The sequence below is a fragment of the Watersipora subatra genome, chromosome 11 (genome assembly GCF_963576615.1).
Source record: "Watersipora subatra chromosome 11, tzWatSuba1.1, whole genome shotgun sequence".
Lineage (NCBI taxonomy): Eukaryota > Metazoa > Bryozoa > Gymnolaemata > Cheilostomatida > Watersiporidae > Watersipora > Watersipora subatra.
This window is the reverse complement of record NC_088718.1, coordinates 5,007,179-5,028,726: the sequence shown is the minus strand read 5'-3', so window position 1 is coordinate 5,028,726 and position 21,548 is coordinate 5,007,179. Positions and strand designations below refer to the sequence as shown.

Here is a 21,548-nt window from a genome sequence, read left to right as displayed (position 1 = left end):
CCTGTTGAATTACATGTATATTCAGTGAAAAAATCTTTAAAAATATGCAGTAGAGGAAAGGCAACTCCAACACTTTTATTTATTGTTTAGCTAGGTGTTCAGTTAATGTTTTTCTTTAATACCAGCCTTTCCTATCTCACCCCAACTCTTAACTATTTCAAATTTTTTTGAATTATCAAAGCCAGTAGCTGCTTCGCTAAATATGCAAGCTTTTTTCTTACTGTATTGATACTATTATTGTTGTTATATATTATAAGTTACAGCTATAGTCTTTAAAGCAATAGAAGGAAGAGAAGAGAAATGGTGGAGAGTGAAATAAGTACAGTTTTAATGATTTGAACAGGTTTCATAGAAAGCAGGTTGTTGATAGTGTAACCCATAGACCTAATAACTATATATAGTATATGTATAGTATATAACTATGTTTAGTTAATAGGTCTATGGTGTAACCTTACTAAAACCAAACCCATATTCTCTAGCTCTGTTTTGCCATAAGCGGTCTTGAAGATTCTGAGGAATCCAATAAAATCTCTCTTAATCACTCGTCACGTCAGAGCATTAGTCACATAGGAGTAACTCAACCTGAACGGTTGCTATGGCAACAATCATTGTCTTTCTAATACAGATGAGAGAGAAGCCCATTCAAGTGTAGACTGGCTGTCTAAAGTTAACTAACCTACCTACTAGCTGCTAGCGTAATTACTAAACTCTTCTTAACTGCGTGAAACAGGTGAGATGAGGTCTGAGAAGAGAGATCATAATACTCTAGTTCACCTGAGACTGCCTCGACAGGTAGATCCGGTAAGTGCCTGATAGCCTCACAAATGTTAATGTACTTTATTGATCAGCTTTTCTTGACCAACAGCAAACAATCTACAAAAATAATTGACTAATAAATAGTTTATTTCCGTCCCAAAGCCTATAAGCACGTACGCTGACAAGATTATACCCATCTCAGTCGAAACAGATATAGTGAAGCTTGTCTTTCTTGTGATCAAAGAATCGTGACTTCAGCATCACTTTGGTTAACAGTTTGAAGCTCAGTCTTCTACATACAAGAAAGTCTCATGATCTTACTCAGTGTTAACAATATCCATCAACTGTATAAGTACTTAGGAGGGCACAACTCCTTCTGAACTGAATAACTTTGTAAAACACCAAGCTTGTAGAACTCTATGAAAAAAAAACAGAAATAATTTATATTAAATTGGTTTTTTATCACCTCTTAAAAAAGTGATGTTTTAGAGGTAACTGAAGAAACATAATGATTGCAGTACACCGAGTCTGGTAAAGTGTGTATATTTGTTATGGATAGGAAATGAATAATTTTATCGTAAAGCTCTTGTTGCTGAGGAGAAAAAGCTTTCTAGCTTTGTCTATTTTTGATCCCACAATTGCTGGGTTTCCATGCTTTGAATGGATTGGGAGTTTCCTCCACTCCGAATCATAGAAACGTTAAAATCTGAACGAATTCGACGCCGTTTCGCCTTGCAAAATTTGCGCGAAGGTATTTGCTGTGAAACTATTATTCGACGTCACAGAAACGCTCACTGCGGATGAATTCGAATTGATAATACCCAGTTAAGCTCACCCCAATAGAGGAAAAAGAATTTGGCGCCTTTCATCACACTACCACGCTGGTATATTCTAACTACTATTGTCAACGATAGATTGCTCAAATCACAATGATGAGATAATTACCTTTTTATTTATTTTATCACCTTATTTATTAAATAATTAAACCTACTGTTTGTACAGCTTCCCACCAGTTGGTGCTAACATCTTCCTAGGCTTAACTCTTCTAGCATAGAAAAAGTCTTTTTACTAAAAGCACTGTCGTTCATATAACCTCTGAAGTAGTAACTATATAGCAAGTAGTAAATTATGTTGTTGTTTTGTAATATAGAGTCCAGGAATAACGAAAAGAAAAAAAGAACGTACTCATCAGGAACCGTTGCTGAGTTATTACAAAAGTGTATAAAACGTTTACCTTGACCCAAAAGCGAGTCTAATTTAGCAAATTCTGTTTTGAGGAGTACATCGCTAGTCTGGGAAAAATTAAAAAAGGACAACACCGAATTGTTAGAAAGGTAAAGTGTGAATTCATCGGCGGAGGGCAACTCTGAATCTGTTCGAAGCTTATAAACCCAGTGAATACAATGATTTGAAGCAATGTATCATTAGAAACTAACTTTCTGTCAGTAAATAATTGATATTCCTCCGTCAGTTAGATGCACCCTCAGTATTTTGGCAATATTTCAAGAACTACTGGTTCAATTGAGTTGAAACTTCAGAATCCTACTGAAGTTGTATTACACACAAAGCCGCTAAATTTCACAATCCTATCTAAACCAAAAGTATGTAAAAACAAAGTGAAACTATGCAGTCAGGTTTACTTGGCCGTAGGATCAGGTAGAAATAACTCCCGATTCATCTCGGGCCCAGGCTTCAAAGTGTTAATACTAAAATCAGATCGTGAAAAGTTTGTACATATAAAAAGTCGTCATAATCTCTTTTGCAATGCTAGGGCTATTTAGTGAATGCGGCTCCGACTAGTGTACAAAATGAAACGCTGATCTGTTCCAAATACTTATATCCACTACTCTCCTTAATGTTTACTTTCACTAACACAGTAAACTGACGAGATTTAAACTTTTATATGTATAAAGATAGACTAGACAATAGCTTATAGTACCAGTGATCGTACACATGTATGTGCATCATTTGGTCAATACAGGTTTTAAAATCTTTGAGCTTAGTATTGCCTTCAGAAATCAGAGAAGCATCAATACCTGAAGCTGACCAAAATCTTTCTAGCTGATCAGTTATATTACAGGGTTTATTTGTTCAACATGGCAGCAGTTTTTTAATAAGTTTACCGAACAAGCCAACTTAACAGGCATGTAAAATAATTTCATTTCACGAGCAGTATGAAAGCTAACATAAACTAATGGTAAGAAATTGCTTCGTTTAGATAGCTTTAAAAATCTTTTGCTGTTATTTTGCTTTTCAGTTGCCGTGGTAACTTATATAAAAATAAAAAGTGGTGTTTAGCATTGCAAAATGACCTAAAATATTATTTTTAATTATCTAATTTTTACCATTTGCTAGCAAATAATTCTTATGCTTAATACTTATGCTTTGGTCGCACTTCAGAGTGTTGTTGCTGACACAGATGGCGGAGTGTATCTGCTTACTGTTTTATCATCTCTCCAAAGCGGCTGCCACAACTTTGGTCCAACCGCTAAAACAAGATTTAGTTGTGTTGCTCAAGCAAAGCAATTATTAGCCCCATCAGCTAGCTGTAACCAATAAGACAGCATTAAGAGATACATGATTCTACTAACTCACTAGTCTAGGTTCATATTGCCAAGTTGAAAACTGAAAACATCAGAACAACCTTTACTATAATAAGAACCGTGTTCGTTTGTTCATCCGTTTATCCGTCCAGAGCCGTGGTTGGATGTTTGAGAAAAAGATTGCATCATATAGCATTTAAATTTGGTAGACCGATTCTCCAACACCTGCACTAATCGACAGCCTTACTTCAATTGTAGAATACTTGTGCGCATAGTTATTACACCTGATGGTCTCTCATAGCACATCGAGCTGCCAGGGTACTACTACAGATGAAATAAACAGTAATAGTTACAAGATGACAGACTTATAGCTGCAGTTTATGTTGCCAATTCTCATGTTATAGTAGATGAAGGCAAACTAACACGCTAGGAGAAATTTTTCTAATTTTAAGATCATATTGATATCAGATCCCATAGGGAATATTTCTTTGGGATCTAATAATCTTGACATTACATTGGTCGATAAGCAGCGAGCAAATACATATATGCATCCCTTGTGAGGCCTGCTGCACAACTGATTTGTGCTTTTAACTACAGCTGGTAACTACGTAGCTCATGCTCTGTAAACTACCAGAGCTTACCAGATACAGGCCTTGCCTTGGGAGTTACTAACATTTTTATAGATCTTTGTCAATGTTGGCAGCGAGCCATAACACTTGAAAATCACTAAAACTTAAGTTTTAATTTCCTACTATAGTCAACACCCACCTCTTCAAACTTCACTTCCTCAGTCTTCCAATTGTCTGGAGTCCAGTGATTTTCCGATGCGGCCATGTCTGGCCAAAAAATAACAACATTAGCCGACAGGCCACTCTTGTGACAGACGACGTGCGCATGAGTTTCCCTTCAAAGCGTTGTACTATAAATTTTGTTTGTTATCATTACTGTTATTAATATTATACTGTACCCTATTACAGGAATAACCATATTTTACTCTCATGTATACTGTATAGGTATATCATACCATATATGCCATATATACCATACAGCATACATATAATATACCATAAAGTACAGTATTCAGTTTTTATTGTCTGAGCGTGACATAGTCTGTATTAGTCCGAACAAACAAAGGTTGTCTGTATTTCTCAAGTTGCCATAGCATGTCTTTCCTTGAAAAAGCCTGAAAACAGACTTTGTGCTGATAGACAACGCAAGGGTCAATTGTTTTAACTTTCACCTGGTTGTTTCAAACGATGAGAAAGGGAGATCAGCCTGATAGAAAAAGATCATAGCAGGCTAACACTCAGGAAATCATAGGCTAACACTCAGGGAATCATAGGCTAACACTCAGGGAATCATAGGCTAACACTCAGGAAATCATAGGCTAACACTCAGGGAATCATAGGCTAACACTCAGGGAATCATAGGCTAACACTCAGGAAACCATATGCTAACAGTAACAGAGTCTTAGGCTGACAGTCACTGAATCACAGGCTAAGTCACAGAACCACAGGCTAAGTGACAGTATCACAGGCTAGCACTGAGAATCATAGGCTAACAGTCACACAATCTTGAATCAACTTGAGAGAAAAAGATCATAACTTTAAAAGCGTAAAAAGAGTAAAATCTAAGTACAACTTGCCAACAGTCGTTACGATACAACTTCAAACAAGCAATAAAGAATGTTATTGGTTGATTAACAGCTTACAATAGAGATCAGTTAAATTGTCCCCTCTGATTTAAAAGTCTTCTATGTATTCACAATACTATATATGGTGAAAAAAGCCAGTCTCCTTGCCAATAACTATAGACTACACTGTATGTGGCGCTATGGCGCGAGCTAATGGAGTGGTTCCCGTGACATTTATGGTTACATGTGATTCGAAAATTGCAGTAAAGCACTTGATCACGGGTTAGCTTAAGGTTAATAACAAGACTAGCTCCTGAGTATTAAGCAAGTATAAATAACTAACATCAGTCATTCACAGGTAAGAGCAAAGATTACTGTTCACTAGACCTCAAATTAGAGATGCACTTGTACAAAATTTTACTAGATTTTATCAGAAAGCAACGGTATTTTTTTATTAATAGCAATTTTTTTTACGTTTGAGGTGATCGAACTGCTAGAATGTTTCAAGATTAAAAGGAGCAAGACTTTATCGCTGTTAAAGTGCTCAGATCAAGCGAAAGTGTGATTATGACATCTATAGATGCAAAGAGACCGACAGAATAGAGACGGTTAATGCTGCAACTCAAATGCAATAGCCGATATCAGTGACAAGAGAGAGACAAGCAGTCGCGAAATTAGTAGCATTGTTTCGACACGCATTTTTCTTCTGAGCGTTTTAATCGTGTTCAAGTTTTGTCTTGAAACATCTTTTTAATCTATAAACATCCTTGCAATCAGATCACTTTAAACATAAAAAAAACAATCTCAAATGTTAGAAAAATACCGATACTTCTGATACAATCTATTAAAACTTTGTAAAAGTTCATCTTTAAGTTGTGCATTGGCATTGTGTGAACTCGCCCTCTTGATAAGGATTGATATTGGCATTGTGTGAACTCGCCCTCTTGATAAGGATTGGCATTGTGTGAACTCGCCCTCTTGATAAGGATTGGCATTGTGTGAACTCGCCCTCTTGATAAGGATTGGCATTGTGTGAACTCGCCCTCTTGATAAGGATTGGCATTGTGTGAACTCGCCCTCTTGATAAGGATTGGCATTGTGTGAACTCGCCCTCTTGCTAAGGATTGGCATTGTGTGAACTCGCCCTCTTGATAAGGATTGGTATTGGCATTGTGTGAACTCGCCCTCTTGATAAGGATTGGCATTGTGTGAACTCGCCCTCTTGATAAGGATTGGCATTGTGTGAACTCGCCCTCTTGATAAGGATTGGTATTTTACAATTGATAATTCATGGCAACTTAAATAATTACAGGGGAGACAACTATATTTTAATCAGAGTTTCATGATATGGTGATTTAATGGTCTAGTGTGGTTTTTAAGGCGGACGACTTGAAAATTGCCACCATTTAAAGAGATATCGCCAGTCGTATAAATTATATATTTCGTACTAGTGATTTATCTCACACTTGATGATTTTCAAAGTGAACAATACTAGAAGTAAAATTCACGGCCTTTTAGTTTTATAATACACTCCCTCCATGACCTTCCACGCACACGTGCATTCATGAAATACATGTTTCTAATTATCATGAGCACAAAACAGTTTCTTACGAGATAAAAATACAAATAAATATTAACGAATATTTAGTGTTTTCTACATAATAATAATATCGCTATAGATTGCGAATCGTCTGTTTGCAATATCGAATCTTCTTGTGATTTTTGCAAATTGTGAAGCTCGAATCTTAATCCACAATCAGTTTAGTCTACTCAATGAATGTTTGTAATAGAACATGAGCTGATAACAGCTGATTTTCTCAAATTACGCATTGTTGTGCATTGTTACCATAGTTACAGATGCTACTTTCAATTGATGCATTTAAAACATTTTAGTTAATCAGTTTTTATTGCTTTATACACGATTACAACTTAAGCAATTCCTACTTTGAACTTATTTATGAATTTGAAAGCAGTTTGATTATTCAATATATTCTGTTGGCTCTTAAATGTATATCTACTAGGGTAATAGCAGCTATAAATAGCAGTAGATTACAGAGCATCTATATTATGCTTTAAAGACAGGCCAAGGCAAACATATCTATATTTAGTTTCATCATAATCTGGTGAGCCGTGAGAGATCAGCATTTGTAATAACTATCTGTATGATTATTCCGAAACTTGGTGAGGTGTTTGATTGGTGCAGTCATTGGATTGCTGTTCTGCCATACTTAAACTCGTGTGTTCGAATCCTATGCAATGCAATGTTTTTTTTTAATTCAAAAGTGGCTTCAGATGGATGGAAATTGCTCTTACGATCGTAGAGTGCAAGAAGCTGTTACTTTTTTAAAAGCCGCAAGAATTTTCTGTCACATTTTTAAGTTGTTTGGCAAATTCTATTCTTTAGTGTTACCAGATGTTTACAATGGTAAACCTGTTTACCATTTGAAACATATTAAACATTTTACCACTTTACCTGCCACTGTTTATAAGCATTTAAAAAACAGCTTATAAACAGTGGCAGGTAATATAGTTGCTTGCCATTAGCCTGTCACATTGCCAATGACTAATATGTGTAAAGCCTGGTTTTCATATCGATTGCGAGACTCCGGCGGTAAAACTGCGCAGCAAAACGCTTATGATGCCAGGCTCGAGGGCTTATGTTCACATAAAGCTGCATCGTTAATAATGCCATAAGAAGGTTTGCCCGCCATGCCGTTTTGATAGTGCTGACCTTCACCTGTACAGTGCATTTCAAGAAGGTTTTGCCTGCGGCTCTTCGCGAAGTTTGAACAGCGCTAAACTTTTGCGTTGCCCCCGGCAACTACCGGCGTTACCCGGCACGTCGGTTTCAATTTCACGGCTAATAGCCTGTGGTGCTGTCGCCGGTGCTTTGCGACGTATATGGGAACCAGACTTAAGCTAGTATTGCTAAACTTACTAATGAGAGCTCGGAGAGAAAGCTTTACCTATATAATGACTCATATCGTCCAATTATTCAATTGCGTCTGTAACTCAATGGGAGGTTGCGAGACCAGCAGGAAGTGGACATTTGATTCTTAACTATTAATAGCTATAGCTGGGCAGACCAATCGATGGACTTTGAGATTTTCATATATATAGATTCGTAAGACACTTGCTACCAACATGTCATAGTCATACATAACAGCAACCTTGTTTGACGCAGGCGACTGACCAATAGATCACATCAATTTTTAGTGGTTGCTCAGTTTACGTTTATTGTGTCATCCTGAAACCATTTCTGATCAATAAGTATTTCAGCTTGTCTACAACTATAATTGTGTTGCATGGTAAGAATTAACCATTTTTAACATAATATGTTTGGTATGAAATTCTAATAATTCAAACTGAAAAATAATCAATCTCTCTGGCACCTGCCACTCATGTAGCTTGTTAGTAACTTGTTAACATGCAATATGTTAACTTTTGAAGACTGCATGTACTCCCAAAGAAATTAGTTGTAAAAGCAAAAAGAAAAACTAAGCAAAAACAACCAAAAAATTATCAAAAAAAAAAATTAAGGGTAAACATCATTTATACAAACAGAAACTAGGAATTCAACAAATTTATGAATACTTTAGCAAACTAAGTATTGCTTGACCTTTTTACAGACCTGTACACAGAAGATCTATGACAACTGCTTTAGTGTGTGTCCACCACAAATCCCGGATCCACCACCACCACCTGCAGCTCTCAAAGACTACAAAAGAAAATGGTGCACTGGACACTATGACCCATGGTCATGCATGGACACCAACTCTGGACCATCCATAAATGGCTCTAATCCACGTCTTGATCCAGTTATTGAGACGACAGAACCAAACAATCTGTCAACTGTGATCACTCTGTCGGTTTTGATACCGATAGTGCTTATAGTTTTGGTCTTGGCAGCGGTTTTAGTGAGTGTCCTAGAACTAGTATTTTAGCTTTGATGCGATATTTGTTGTTTCTGTCTTAAAATATGGTGAGCAAATTTGTTCCAAATTTGCTCACCATATTTCAAACATACAGTCACGCCTCGACTTGAGAGGATTTCCTTAGCATGTCATGAGGTGATCATATGTAGGTAGAGATTTTGCTGCATGTATTCCTTTAGTGCAGAGGTTCTCAACTTTGTTGGACATACTGAACCCCCACCAGTTGCATATGGGTTTTTACCAAAACCTTCTTTATTAAAAAATAAAAAATGATATTTTTCCCATTCAAGACAGGTATATGTTTGACTGGTGCAAAAAATGAACAGTGTATTAACATCACTGTGTTCAAAGATCTTTTCCTCAAGATTTTTTTTCTATAAATATATGATCTTGTTAATCAGTGTGACTTTTGCTTTTGTTATTGTTATTGAGAGACCTTCACTGAACCCCTGAAACTAAGTTATCTAGCCCTTAGTGTTCGATAGAATCCATGTTAAGAACCACTGCCCTAGAACACCCAAATGTATGATTAGACAGGTAAGAAGGTTGTCGTTAAAAAAGTTTGGCATGTCTAGTTAGTATGGCCAACTTACCGTTGCAGTGGTATGTGAAAAAGAAGAAGATGGCTGACAAGAAAAATGCTGCCAACACGTACAACCTAAGCTACTTAAGCAAGCCTCAGGTTCCGACTTGGACTGACAACGATGATACGGAAGGTGAGTCTACTGTCTTCAGCTTTCAATTTCTTTAGCCTTATAGGTGCTTTAGTGTCCTATTATTTATCTTTGCTAACTCCAAGAAATAATCTACTTTATAGTTTTTTTGAAAACATAAGTGAATACAGTAGACACTCCTATAACGTGAACCTCATGTTATGTGAACTAGCACCCCTGTGCATCATGAGAGGTTGTCATGTGGAAAGCATTATATCCATAATTTTTCATGAATATAAAAATTATGAATATAATTTAAGATTAAGTTTAATAATATAAATATAAATAATATAAATAGTTTAATACAAAACTTGCAAGGTGATCAAGTGATGTAGTGGTAGTATGCTTGTCTATGAAACTGAAGCCGAGGGTTCAATTCTTGTGCGAGGTAATCTTTTTACCTAATGCTCTTATCGTGGCTTTTGGACAGACGGACGAACAGACACGGTTCTTATTATAGTAAAAATTCCACTTAATATAGAGAATTTATATAGTCTTTGCATCATACTTTGTAAAAAGTTCCATATAACGCGAAGCGTAAAGTCAGGGCAAGTTTTCAAATTTGATTTCAAAACCAAAAAATCTTATAGTTGGCCTTAAAAATATCATTTTTTCTCTTGCTACACTTGAAAGGGAAAACGATGTATATAATGCTTTTTTACTTTATTTTAGGCATATACAGTATTTTTTGCAGCATAAACCTTTCTGCGAGAAAAAAAATAAATTGAATATGTGCGCTCCTCTCAACTTAACACAAAAATTATCGTAATCATGGACTCTAAGCTATGTGTAACTGATAAGAAAAAAGAAAAAAATTGTAGTTACAAACAAATAATACCACAGTTACTGCACAGTCATAAAATTGAAAAGTTAAGTTTAGTTTGTTTCATTTTGAAGTACCAAAAAGGTACGTTTAGAAAGATTTTGGAAAAGATTAAGCAATTTACATGTACTTTACTGTTCGTATACTGTAAAATCCCTATAACGTAATCATTCTGGGAACAGATTATTTACGTTGTAGGAGCATCTACTGTATAAAAAAAATCTCCAAGCAGATTTCTGACTTACTTTCGAAATCATTTAGTTTTGTTTGTCAAAATACGAAGAGAAAACTGTTATGCCTTTCGAGTTTCGCAGACTGTTCGTAAAAATGTCATAAAAAGGTCATTTCAGCCTGCCAGTCTGATAACCAACAGACTATTAGAGTGTTCTAAAGCAACCATAGACAAATTTCAAAGTTCAGAGCTCACCATATGGGATCTTTAGAAGGTGCCATTAGTCATTGTCACATTGACAGACTTCTATGACTGTTCACTTTCTGTTTGCTATTATATGTTATCATAAACTGCCATAATCAGCTAATTACACAGATTAAATAAACTATCATAGGCTGTCATAAGCAACTGAAACAAAAAGAACTTAATTATAAGACTATTGTGGACTTCCCAAGAGGGATACAGATTATCATACGCTTCCAAAGACTAATACAGACTATCATAGACTTCCAAAAATTGATGTGGATTATCATAGACTTCCAAAAACTGATGCAGATTATCATAGACTTTTAAAGACTAATACAGACTATCATAGACATCCAAATAAATACATATACTAATTTGACTTTAATAGGCTGTAATAAACAAGTTGCTAATACACTTAGTAATCAGAGATTGTCATGGACAGAGATGAAAAGTATCTGTAGATTTACAGACAACCATAACACTCTCCAAGCCTGTATTTATTTTAGGAGCAGTTGAAGATGGCTCAGAAATCTTCTACAAAGTTGACAGGAATGCTGCACTAAGCGCAACTATTGCAGGAGTGGGCAACTCCCGATCTGTACCAGATGTGGTTCATAACGGTACACTGAGTAAGTGTAACCACTATGTTAAGACTAATAAATTGTTCGGTTGAAGTACTAGAGGCCAGTTGGTGTTGCGCATCACTACTTCATGTACTTTGATTAGTATGCTTCAATATTCTACCCTGACAGCGCACTGACAGCGCACTGACAGCGCACAAAGTGAACTATAAACCCTATAAGTGTTCATAGAAAGCTCAAAACATTCAAGCTTGATTAAATTTCTATTAATTAAGGTTTTAAAAGTTTAAAAAGTAAATATAATTCATATTTTTGGTATTTTCGATTAAAAAATACCTCAATCGATAATTTGTCATCTTAGCTTAGTTCTGCTAAATGATTGGGTTGATTCCTACGTGTCAACATTACTAAATGAGCTCTTAGAATCGGCAGCTTGTTGGTAAGATCTCAACATTGAGGTGTCAGAAATGCATCTGCTAATTAATGTCAAAACTTCAAACAGCTCATAGATAGGATAACCATCCGCACTCATTTGTTGTCGAGCTGGCCATAAGGTTGTCTGAAATAGTCGCTCTGCTTTTCAGCAAACTTAACAGCGGTTTAGGATCTGAGCTAAGGAAGGCTAAGCAAGGCTGCTGGGATGCTATTGGTTTCCTAGCTCGACGTATTACAGGTTCACTCCTACAACTGCTAGTCCTGTTTTTATTTCAGCTTTTGTGCTGCAGGTTTCTATGATTTGGTTTGTTGCAAGCTAGAGATGGCTGGTTAGCATAACATTTCAATGAAAAATATTTCATAATTTACACGAAACAACGGTCACAATGTTTTTATACCGCACCAACAAGTATGAATAGCGTGGAGAGTAACTGGTGAACTCTTTCCTGCGATGAGTCTAATATAGATAATGGTCATCAACATGGGGAAAAAGAGAATTATTTGTGAAGAAACCAAAAACTCTCCTTACTTATTGAGATTTATGTAGCATACTTCTGTAGGCAAACATACTTGTTGGCTACATGACATCATGGCGATGTGGTAAAGCAGTAGTCATAGCCTGTGAATTGAAAAAAAATTAATCAATGTCATTGTATAGAGGTAGTATAAGAGTCTGTTTTATAAACACAACTAGCAATGTGGACACAGAATAGCAGGTGCCTTAATTTTCAGCCACTGTAACGTCTCTGCAAGAGTGAGTTTGACATGTTTTTTCAGTACCTACTGACCTGGTTTAGTAATAAATCAGTTGAAATTCATGTAAAGGTGTCATGGATAACATTGACTATCAATATTCAAAATTGAGCTCAAATCAGAATCATAAAGATATGATTTTTATATATTTATAAAAATTATAGACTGATACAGACTATAATTAGACAGGCACAAATTATGAAGATGTAATTTTTATAATTATTGTCTGATCTCAATTTTTTAAATTTTACTTGAAAAAATTAATTTTTATAATTTTTAAAAAAGAATCAGTTTCAAATTCAATTCTAAAAATTTAATTTTAGAATTGATTTTATTACTATATTTACTATATTATTACTACAGTCAAACATGGATAACTCGTCCACGGATAGCTCGAACACATGGTTAATTCGAACATTTCCTTTGGTCCGTTCCCACGTAATGATAAATTGCTATAGATAACTCGAACTCAACACTGTTAATTCGAACTGTTTTTTGCCCAACGGCTACCGAAACGGTTGTTATCGCTTTAGAAAATCACTTTATTCAAAGCCATAGAGGTAAACTTCATCTTTTCGTAATTCATAAGCGTCGTTATTACCACCATCGGCAAAATATTTTTGTCAACGACTTTTCTAAAAGTTTGGTGAAATTTGATTTATACTGCGATACGATGAATAGCACGGGCTAACCGGGTCACGCGCGCAAGGATTTTCGCCACGCACATACAAAACAAAAATCGCATGTTGTTTTGTATGTGCGTGGCGAAAATCCTTGAGTGCGTGACCCGGCTAGCCCGTGATGAATAGTTTTCCGACGTTGATTCCGTGTTGAATCAACGTCGGAATATTGAATGTTTAAAATGTCTTAAAAAATGATGTAATTAAACGTATACGTTGTCTGAGCTACAAAAAAACTATTCATCGTTTGACCTAAACACAGAATATGTGTGTACATTCAATAAGTATCTATTTAAAAAGCGTGAGTGATATAGAATGTACCGTAAAACCTCGTAAAACTTCTAATTGAACTGCATCGGAGTGTTGCTCTTAACGAATCTCAGGTAAAGTAAGGTAATCTGCATAAACTTCAAGAAAAAACGGCAAAATTGATCGTGGGTAAAACCCCAAAAGAAAAAAATGTCTTTTCTTTTGAGCATTTCAACAACGATCGAGTTTTGCCAATGTCAATCTGAAAAACGTCCTGGCATTAACATCACCTCAAACAACAAACCAATCTCAAGTGATAGAAAAATCTCTATACTTTTTCATGAAAACGTTTTAAACTTTACATTAGAAGCATTTAATTTGAAACAAGCCATTTGCGCTTTTGATTTATATTATAGTTTGTATATGTACATGTATCTACTAATAAATAAGTAAATATATGGACTTGTGACAGTGCTCTGATAACTTGAACGCTCTGATAATTCGAACACTTTTGCTCGGTCCCTTGAAGTTCGAGTTATCCATGTTTGACTGTATATTTTTCCAGAAACATCTACGTCATGCTTCAATGATGCTATCAAGTTAACATCAATAATTTAATGCTTCCTGCTTGAAGCTTGCCGCCTAGCCTTTGGGTACATTATTTTCAGGAAAGAACTCTCCAAATCCCCCCTCCATATTTGATATAGGACGATCATCCAGTGCTACGAGTCAGGCACCTCTGCTCTCCAGTCCTGAAATAGCATCACACAATAGACATAGAAACCTGGCAAATGCCACCATTCAGGATACTGGAGACTCTGACTTAGGATCTCCTCCGTACACTCGATTTGGTGCTGGTGTCACCAATAATGTAGGTATCATGATTCAGAGTTGGACAACTCCAAATATTTTGTAAATAGGTTAAAATTCGGAAGGCTGCTTTGAAAAGCTAAGTAACCTGTATAATGTATATGATGGGTCATTTGCTAATGTCAAATTGCTAATGAAGCAATATTCATATTGCATGGTGCAATATTTTTAATACAGTAGGTGCTCCCACAACATAAACAATCCGTTCCGAGAAAGTTTATGTTATAGGGATTTTACGTTATACAAACAGTAAATTACCTGTAAATTGTCTAATCTGTTCCTAGAACTTTCCAAACTCACCCCTTTGGTTTTTCAAAAAGAAAAAGATGAAATTTTTTAATCTAAGGATCTGTAGTATTAGTTGTTTGTATCAACACCTTCTTTCATTTTGCTTATCATGTTCACTCAGTTAATGGTCCATGATTGGTTCGTAACTTTATGAGTTAAGGAGAACGCCCACCTTTAATGTCAATTTACCTCCAGTTTCTTTTTTATTCTAAACAGCAAAGTTCATTTTGCAAAACGAGAAAAATTAAAAATGTCTTTTGTATCTAAATAAAGTAAAACAAAAATACAACTTTACTATAATAAGAGCGGAGTGTATCCGCCCCTTTCTTTGTAAAACAGTTTAATGCTATATATAAAATATAGCTATCGGCCAACTTGTGACATTCAGTCTAATTGGTAGACCTAAATTCTAACACCTACACCAAATAATTTTGTAGCTCTTTATTATCTGTGCTTTATTGAAACCCCTGACGGTCTCTCACAGTGAACTAAACTGCCAGGGTACTAGTATATATAATAGAGATAACCCTATACGTCATTTTCTCTCTCAAATCCTTCAACAGTGAAAGCAATATTTTTAAAGCTAACAACAAAATGCCCGCTATTTAAACTGGATTTGAAAACTTTTACTGACTTCACGCTTTACATTATATGAAATTTTTTACAATGTATGAAGCAAAAACTTCACACCTTTACATAAATTTTTATGTTGAATGGAATTCGGAGGGTCAACGTTATATATATTTATGTTTGTGTAGGAAACCAAAGCAGATTTATAGCAAAAAATTTAAAATCCGACTTCCCAGATTTTTTTAATTTATTTATATATTACACATATACTATATGTGTTATATATATTATATAGTAAATTATATATATTATATTAGATCATATATATTTTTTAGATGTATGTTTATACTGTGCCTATTTATAATTCATACTGAGTTCATCGGTTGAGCATTTTTAGTCAAATTGGGTTACAAAATATTTTTAAAATAAAAAGTGGAATCACACCAATTAGCTCCAATTTGCTAAAAACTTGTATGGTGATTTACAATGAAGGGGTGGCAACAGCAAACAGTAATTATCTTTCACAATCATTTATGAATCCATCACCTTTTATTTTAACCACCAGTTTTTTGTGTTCCGTTAGCTTTAAACCCTAGTGTTGTCCCCGATGTTGACCTCGATGTTGACCTCGATGTTGACCCCGATGTTGACCCCGATGTTGACCCCGATGACAAGCTGTAAGCGTATCGCATACAACAGTGCAAATGAACTGCCTATTTGGATACTTAAATCCATAAAATCCATTGAATTCTGCAAATTTAATTGTTACAAACTTTACTGAATCAAGAACTCCTTGAATCATTTGATTGTGTTATTTGATTAAGTTGTAAGAGTTGTACCCCCCTACAGTCATACTTCAACTTACGAGCTTAATGCGTTCCGAGACTGAGCTCGTATGTCAATTTACTCGCATGTTAGTGCAATTCATTTATATATAGAACAATTAAATATATATTGATTGGTTTCCATACTCTAAAAAAAGCAAATAAAACACTCAAAACAAGATATTGTAACAGAAAGAACATGTTAGTTATTGTCCTTACGTACTACATGCTTTCAAAAAGCAACAAATAAAAAATAATGCAAGGAAATGTGATTAATTAAAATGTAAAATTAAATACATACAATAGCAGTTAACACTCGCATTTGCCAGGGAGGGAGATATAAGTTATCTTTCGTTACAACAGTTGACTTTGATAAATTTGGATTTTATCAAAGTGTTAAAAGACAAACTTAGAAGCAAACCTAAAAGCAAACTTTCATTTTCAACTAAACGTAATTAAAATTTCTTCGGCGTTAATAGTTTGAAATTTCTCGCTGGTTAGCGAGAAATTTTTCCTTTTTTTTCGCTTTCACGACTAGCCGGCCGTTTTAAGATAAACCTATCTAAGGACGTTTGCCTTTGTCGCCCTTTCAACATGTTGCGATTAGGACGAACACAGGTGTCGTCACAAATGGTTAGCGCACGACCATTAGCCAACTTGTCCGAATGTTTATTAAACAGTTTGGATAGATAGCGCCGGCCTTTTCACATAGCATCGTTTCCGTTACGCTGTCACCGGCCAATTGTTTGTCCAATGCCATCAGCGGTCGTGAAGATCGCTGCACCGTTTAGAAACTATGGTTAGTCCTTTTGCGAACTAAATGCCCTGAATATAATCCTTCTGTTTGATAATTATGAATGTATTTCTGTCATATTGCCGAGCTAGCTGAATCACGCATACACATTTCGCATATTTTTCAATATTTTTCCGTTTAATATCGACTGTTATCATTTGCTTTTTCTTTGTATTATCTTTCATTTTACTGGCAAACTTTCGGTCTACGCACAGTACTTTTAATTCACATAATTCTGCACAGAAAATCGTGCACAAAAAACACGGTACAACAGTATAACCTGAGCAGTTGAAAAATACAGAGTGATGCTGTTCTCATAAAACACCTCCGGCATACTTGGCAACTGACTCAAGTGCTCGTATCTCAAATATGGCTCGTATGTTAGTGCTAAAACTTGCTTGAAAGCTGGCTCGTATCTCAAGTTTCTCGTACGTTGGAGCACTCGTAAGTTGAAATATTACTGTACTTGTATATTTCCTACTGGCCTTCAAAACATTTACGATTGTATTTTACTTGCGTTTAACACTTTGTGTGTTTTTAGAAAAGAACCAGAAATCCTTCTCAGGAAGGAATCACTAGAGGAACATCGAGGACAGCTCTTGTAGCCCCTGGGATGTCGTCTGGCACCAAGTCACATCCTAACCTTCACAACGGCGAGAGAAGTGATGGCACTGGGACTATCATCAAGTAAGGGCTGTAATATTGGTATGGTAGTAGTCGGCAAGAGAAGACTACTACAGTGTTTTATGGGTTGCACTTAACCTTGACACCATTACAATATACCTCACTATATTTTAGTATGTTACAAACTAAATTGCGTGATTCCATCTTACATTAAATTATTATATATATTATTTATAACACTCTGTATCATGTTATAGGAGAGCTAGAAAAAACCATAGTGAGTTGACATAAACATGTAGAATGATGAATTACAGGAAATTACCTGAGTCATGATTGTTTTTGTATATACTGAGAGAACATGACTCCAATTAGTTAAACAATATCAGCATAAATCAGCTTTTTTAGATCAGGATATTTAGGACGACCAGCTGTGCTTTGAATACTGAATATGGATTCTGACTCCATTGGAATTATCTTCTCTCTAAAGAAAAAACAAATCCTATGCTTAATCTAATAGTGGCGTAGGTCGGCTTATTATTTGCATACATAGCCACTATTTGGATGCGCTTTAGCTACTGCAAGCATATATAATCCAAATATAATCTAATTCTCAAAATATGTAAGCTTGTTTGATGTTTTTTATAGGACACCAAAAGTGGTGAGGCAAAGATCGACTTCCGGTGACACAAGTAAGTCCCGCCCACTGCGGCGACCTTCCGGCGCATCCGCAGTACAAAGGAGTGACTCAATGACTTTGAACAGAGTACCAGGCAGAGAGAATTACCGAAACAATTGGGAGAATTTTGATGAAGTGACCGCTACTATGAGGAAGAACAAAGGAGGACCCTCTCATCGGTAACTCATTTGAAATCTGAAATTTGAAATCTCTCTCTGACGGGATGTATAATTGGAATAGTTGTATTTGAAGGAAGGGGTATTATAAGCGTCATGTCCACCCGTTGGTCTGCCCGTAGTTACGGTTAAAGGTAGGGAAAAAGGATTGCATCACTTAGGGTTCAAACTCACAACATTCAGCATGGTAAACATACACTCCAACATCTTAAGTGATCGACCATCCATATTCATACTCTGCACTTAATCAGCACACCTGAAGCTCTCTCCCAATACAATAGACTGCCGAGTTACTAGTTTTAATAACGGTTAATGTAATTTCCGAAGTAACATATAAAATTATCATGATTGTACAACTCCAATTTACATTTGTTGAACATCGTACTTTACTCACTTAGTTTAATCATCAAGTTTTATGGATTAGTTGATCAAATTTTTCACTGCTGGCCACTTGAGCAGGATGTCTTTGGGTGTGCTTTACGCATGAGATCAGTTTTAAAAATAACACTGACCAGGCAGTACAAGCGCTTATCAAATATTCTACTTGCAGTTTGCACCTTAAAGTTATTTAATTTGCACCATGTGATAGTTATAGTGCAAACCGCGTATTTTAGAGCTCGTTTTAGTTTTTGTATGTCTCACTGCATGAAGGTGCCTATGTAGAAAACTCCTTCCTTTCTCCACAAAACCATTTGAGAAAGTTTTTTTAACTTTTTGCCTTGCCACCCATATCCGTACAAATACTGTTTTGTTTTGTTTTAAAAATGTTTTGACAGTTTTAAGGTAGTGGAATTAATAAGGAGGGTATTTCATTCCTGTTAGGAATTCAGTTGAGACAAATCTAACCTTAATGGTAAGATATCTGACCTCTTTTTACAGAGAGCTAGTTCTTGGCACAGATTCTTTCATTGACTCTTTCACCAATCCGGAGCCAGAGGAGGCAACTTCCATTGACCAGTTAGGCCTTCCTAATAGAAATCCTTTCCTACAAGGTAGTTACTTTTCAAACTATCGTTAACAAGGCGATTTATCTCATGGTCAAATGCTGACAGGCGTTCATAGCAGTTGTCAGTGAACCTGGCCAAGTTTGTTGGTTTGTTTAATATATTGAATGCTATAGTAGGGTAGAGTGGGGTGCATTGGGACAAGCACATTATAGCTGGATTCAATGAGTTCTGTGCTCTCAGAAGGAATGGTCAGAACAGGAAACTGCATCACTGGGTAGCCATGTTCTACTAATCTAAAGCTATTAACTGAGTTTCCAACACTTTAAAATTTATCTAAAACATTTTACAATCACAAGGCACTGTTTGTTACATTCAAGATTATAAAAACAGAAGTTGTGAGGCATTTTTGCTATTATGCTCCCTATCTACCAAGTGTCTGCCTAAATCACAAATTATAAACACTCTATATGGTACATAAGAAAGTAACACAAATGGAATTTGCAGCAACACCATAACTCTTCTTATTCAATCCACATATCTCATATCCCTTCTTATCCAATCAACATATCTTATATCCCTTCTTATCCAATCAACATATCTTATATACCTTCTTATCCAATCAACATCTCTCATATTCCTTCTTATCCAATCAACATCTCTCATATATCTTCTTATCCAATCAACATCTCTCGTATCCCTTCTTATCCAATCAACATCTCTCATATCCCTTCTTATCCAATCAACATCTCTCATATCCCTTCTTATCCAATCAACATCTCTCATGTCCCTTGTTATCCAATCAACATCTCCCATAACTCTTCCTATCCAATCAACATCTCTCATATCCCTTCTTATCCAATCAACATCTCTCATATCCCTTCTTATCCAATCAACATCTCTCATATCCCTTCGTATCCAATCAACACCTCTCATATACCTTCTTATCCAACCAACATCTCTCATGTCCCTTGTTATCCAATCAACATCTCCCATATCCCTTGTTATCCAATCAACATCTCCCATATCCCTTCTTATCCTATCAACATCTCTCATATCCCTTCTTATCCAATCAACATCTCTCATATCCTTTGTTATCCAATCAACATCTCCCATATCCCTTCTTATCCAATCAACATCTCTCATATCCCTTGTTATCCAATCAACATCTCTCATATCTTTTCTTATCTTATCAACATTTTTTTCACGTTCCCCGACTCAATCCGGTTGACCACATTTGTTTGGTAGTCTGCTTTCATTTTGGCAATCTTGTCCACTAAATTGGACAAATACTGGCCAGTTGACCATCAAAGCTGAAGAATTTACGGCCTGACAAAGGTCATATGAAGGTGAGCTGGAGCCTACAAACTAAATTGCCTATTTCAGGATATTACGAATTTGATGAAGAACCAGCAGAGCCAACAAACCAAGAGAAATCGTCTTTCGACCCCAATCCGGATGATTCTGTGTTTAATTCCGATATTGCAGTACCTGAAGGGTTCGATGGCCCGCCATGCTATGATGACATAATTCCAGCTCGCAGAACTTCTTCACTGTCTTTGTCACAAATGCCAACACTGGATCTGAGAGTGCGGAGAGACAGGATAAGTGAATATGACAGTGAAGGCAGCATCGAAGTCTAAGATGAACTGTGGGAAACTGAAACCATCGCTGTGTTCTTTTGATTGTTATGGAAATCATTGTTTTATTTACTCTGTCTTCTTTGCATACTTGTATCAGGCTTTTACTATAGAATTTCTCATGGCAATAAAATGTTGATGATAGCCCATATTACATGCCTGCTAAAAATTAGCAAAATAAATATCTTCAATTTTTATTTTTGCCAATCTTGAAGCCATTAAAGTATTTTATTTTGCTAGAAAAGATTTATTTTAATGAAGCATATTAAAGATCTTTTATTGAAAAATAATTTTAAATGATAAAATGCAACTTTTTTTTCAAAACACTAATTCAGGGTCATACAGGAAAAATTAAGAAAATTACAAAGGGCATAATTATAACTCTTTGGAATAACTAAGATGTCAAGGTACAAAAACTGATGTACTCTCTCAATACTGTATTAGTTATGCATTTAAAACTATATTCGCTGAGCAAGTCAGAAAGTTATTTTACACACTATGTCTTTCTATATTTGAATTGCCACTATCATCTCATTCTTTTTGGTTTCCCATTATTATCCATTTTTATCTAAATTCAGCCTTAAAATTAATCTCAGTCTTTTCTGAAAGGTAGATGAGCTGTTT

The 21,548-nt window shown here is 35.6% G+C and overlaps 1 protein-coding gene across 2 annotated transcripts; it reads left to right on the top strand.

Annotated features, from left to right (window-relative positions):
- Positions 1-638: 638 nt before the first annotated feature.
- LOC137408482 (uncharacterized) lies at positions 639-21,073 on the top strand. Of its 2 annotated transcripts, none has more exons than XM_068095026.1 (9): positions 639-801; positions 8,562-8,849; positions 9,469-9,583; positions 11,328-11,450; positions 14,227-14,390; positions 17,406-17,551; positions 18,134-18,343; positions 19,220-19,332; positions 20,671-21,073. In XM_068095026.1, exons 1-9 carry the CDS (start codon positions 736-738, stop codon positions 20,925-20,927), a joined length of 1,482 nt encoding a protein of 493 aa, XP_067951127.1. In that variant the 5' UTR covers positions 639-735; the 3' UTR covers positions 20,928-21,073. The 2 variants fall into 2 exon arrangements, with proteins under 2 accessions (XP_067951127.1, XP_067951125.1); XM_068095024.1 differs by having other exon boundaries at positions 14,188-14,390.
- The last annotated feature ends 475 nt before the right edge of the window (positions 21,074-21,548 follow it).

Bases quoted from the DNA above. Each gene is read 5' to 3' on its own strand.
- LOC137408482 (XM_068095024.1), top strand. From the start codon at position 736: ATGAGGTCTGAGAAGAGAGATCATAATACTCTAGTTCACCTGAGACTG. The intron at 802-8,561 runs GTAAGTGCCTGA...ACCTTTTTACAG, and splicing joins TGCCTCGACAGGTAGATCCG to ACCTGTACACAGAAGATCTA. The intron at 9,584-11,327 runs GTGAGTCTACTG...TATTTATTTTAG, and splicing joins TGACAACGATGATACGGAAG to GAGCAGTTGAAGATGGCTCA.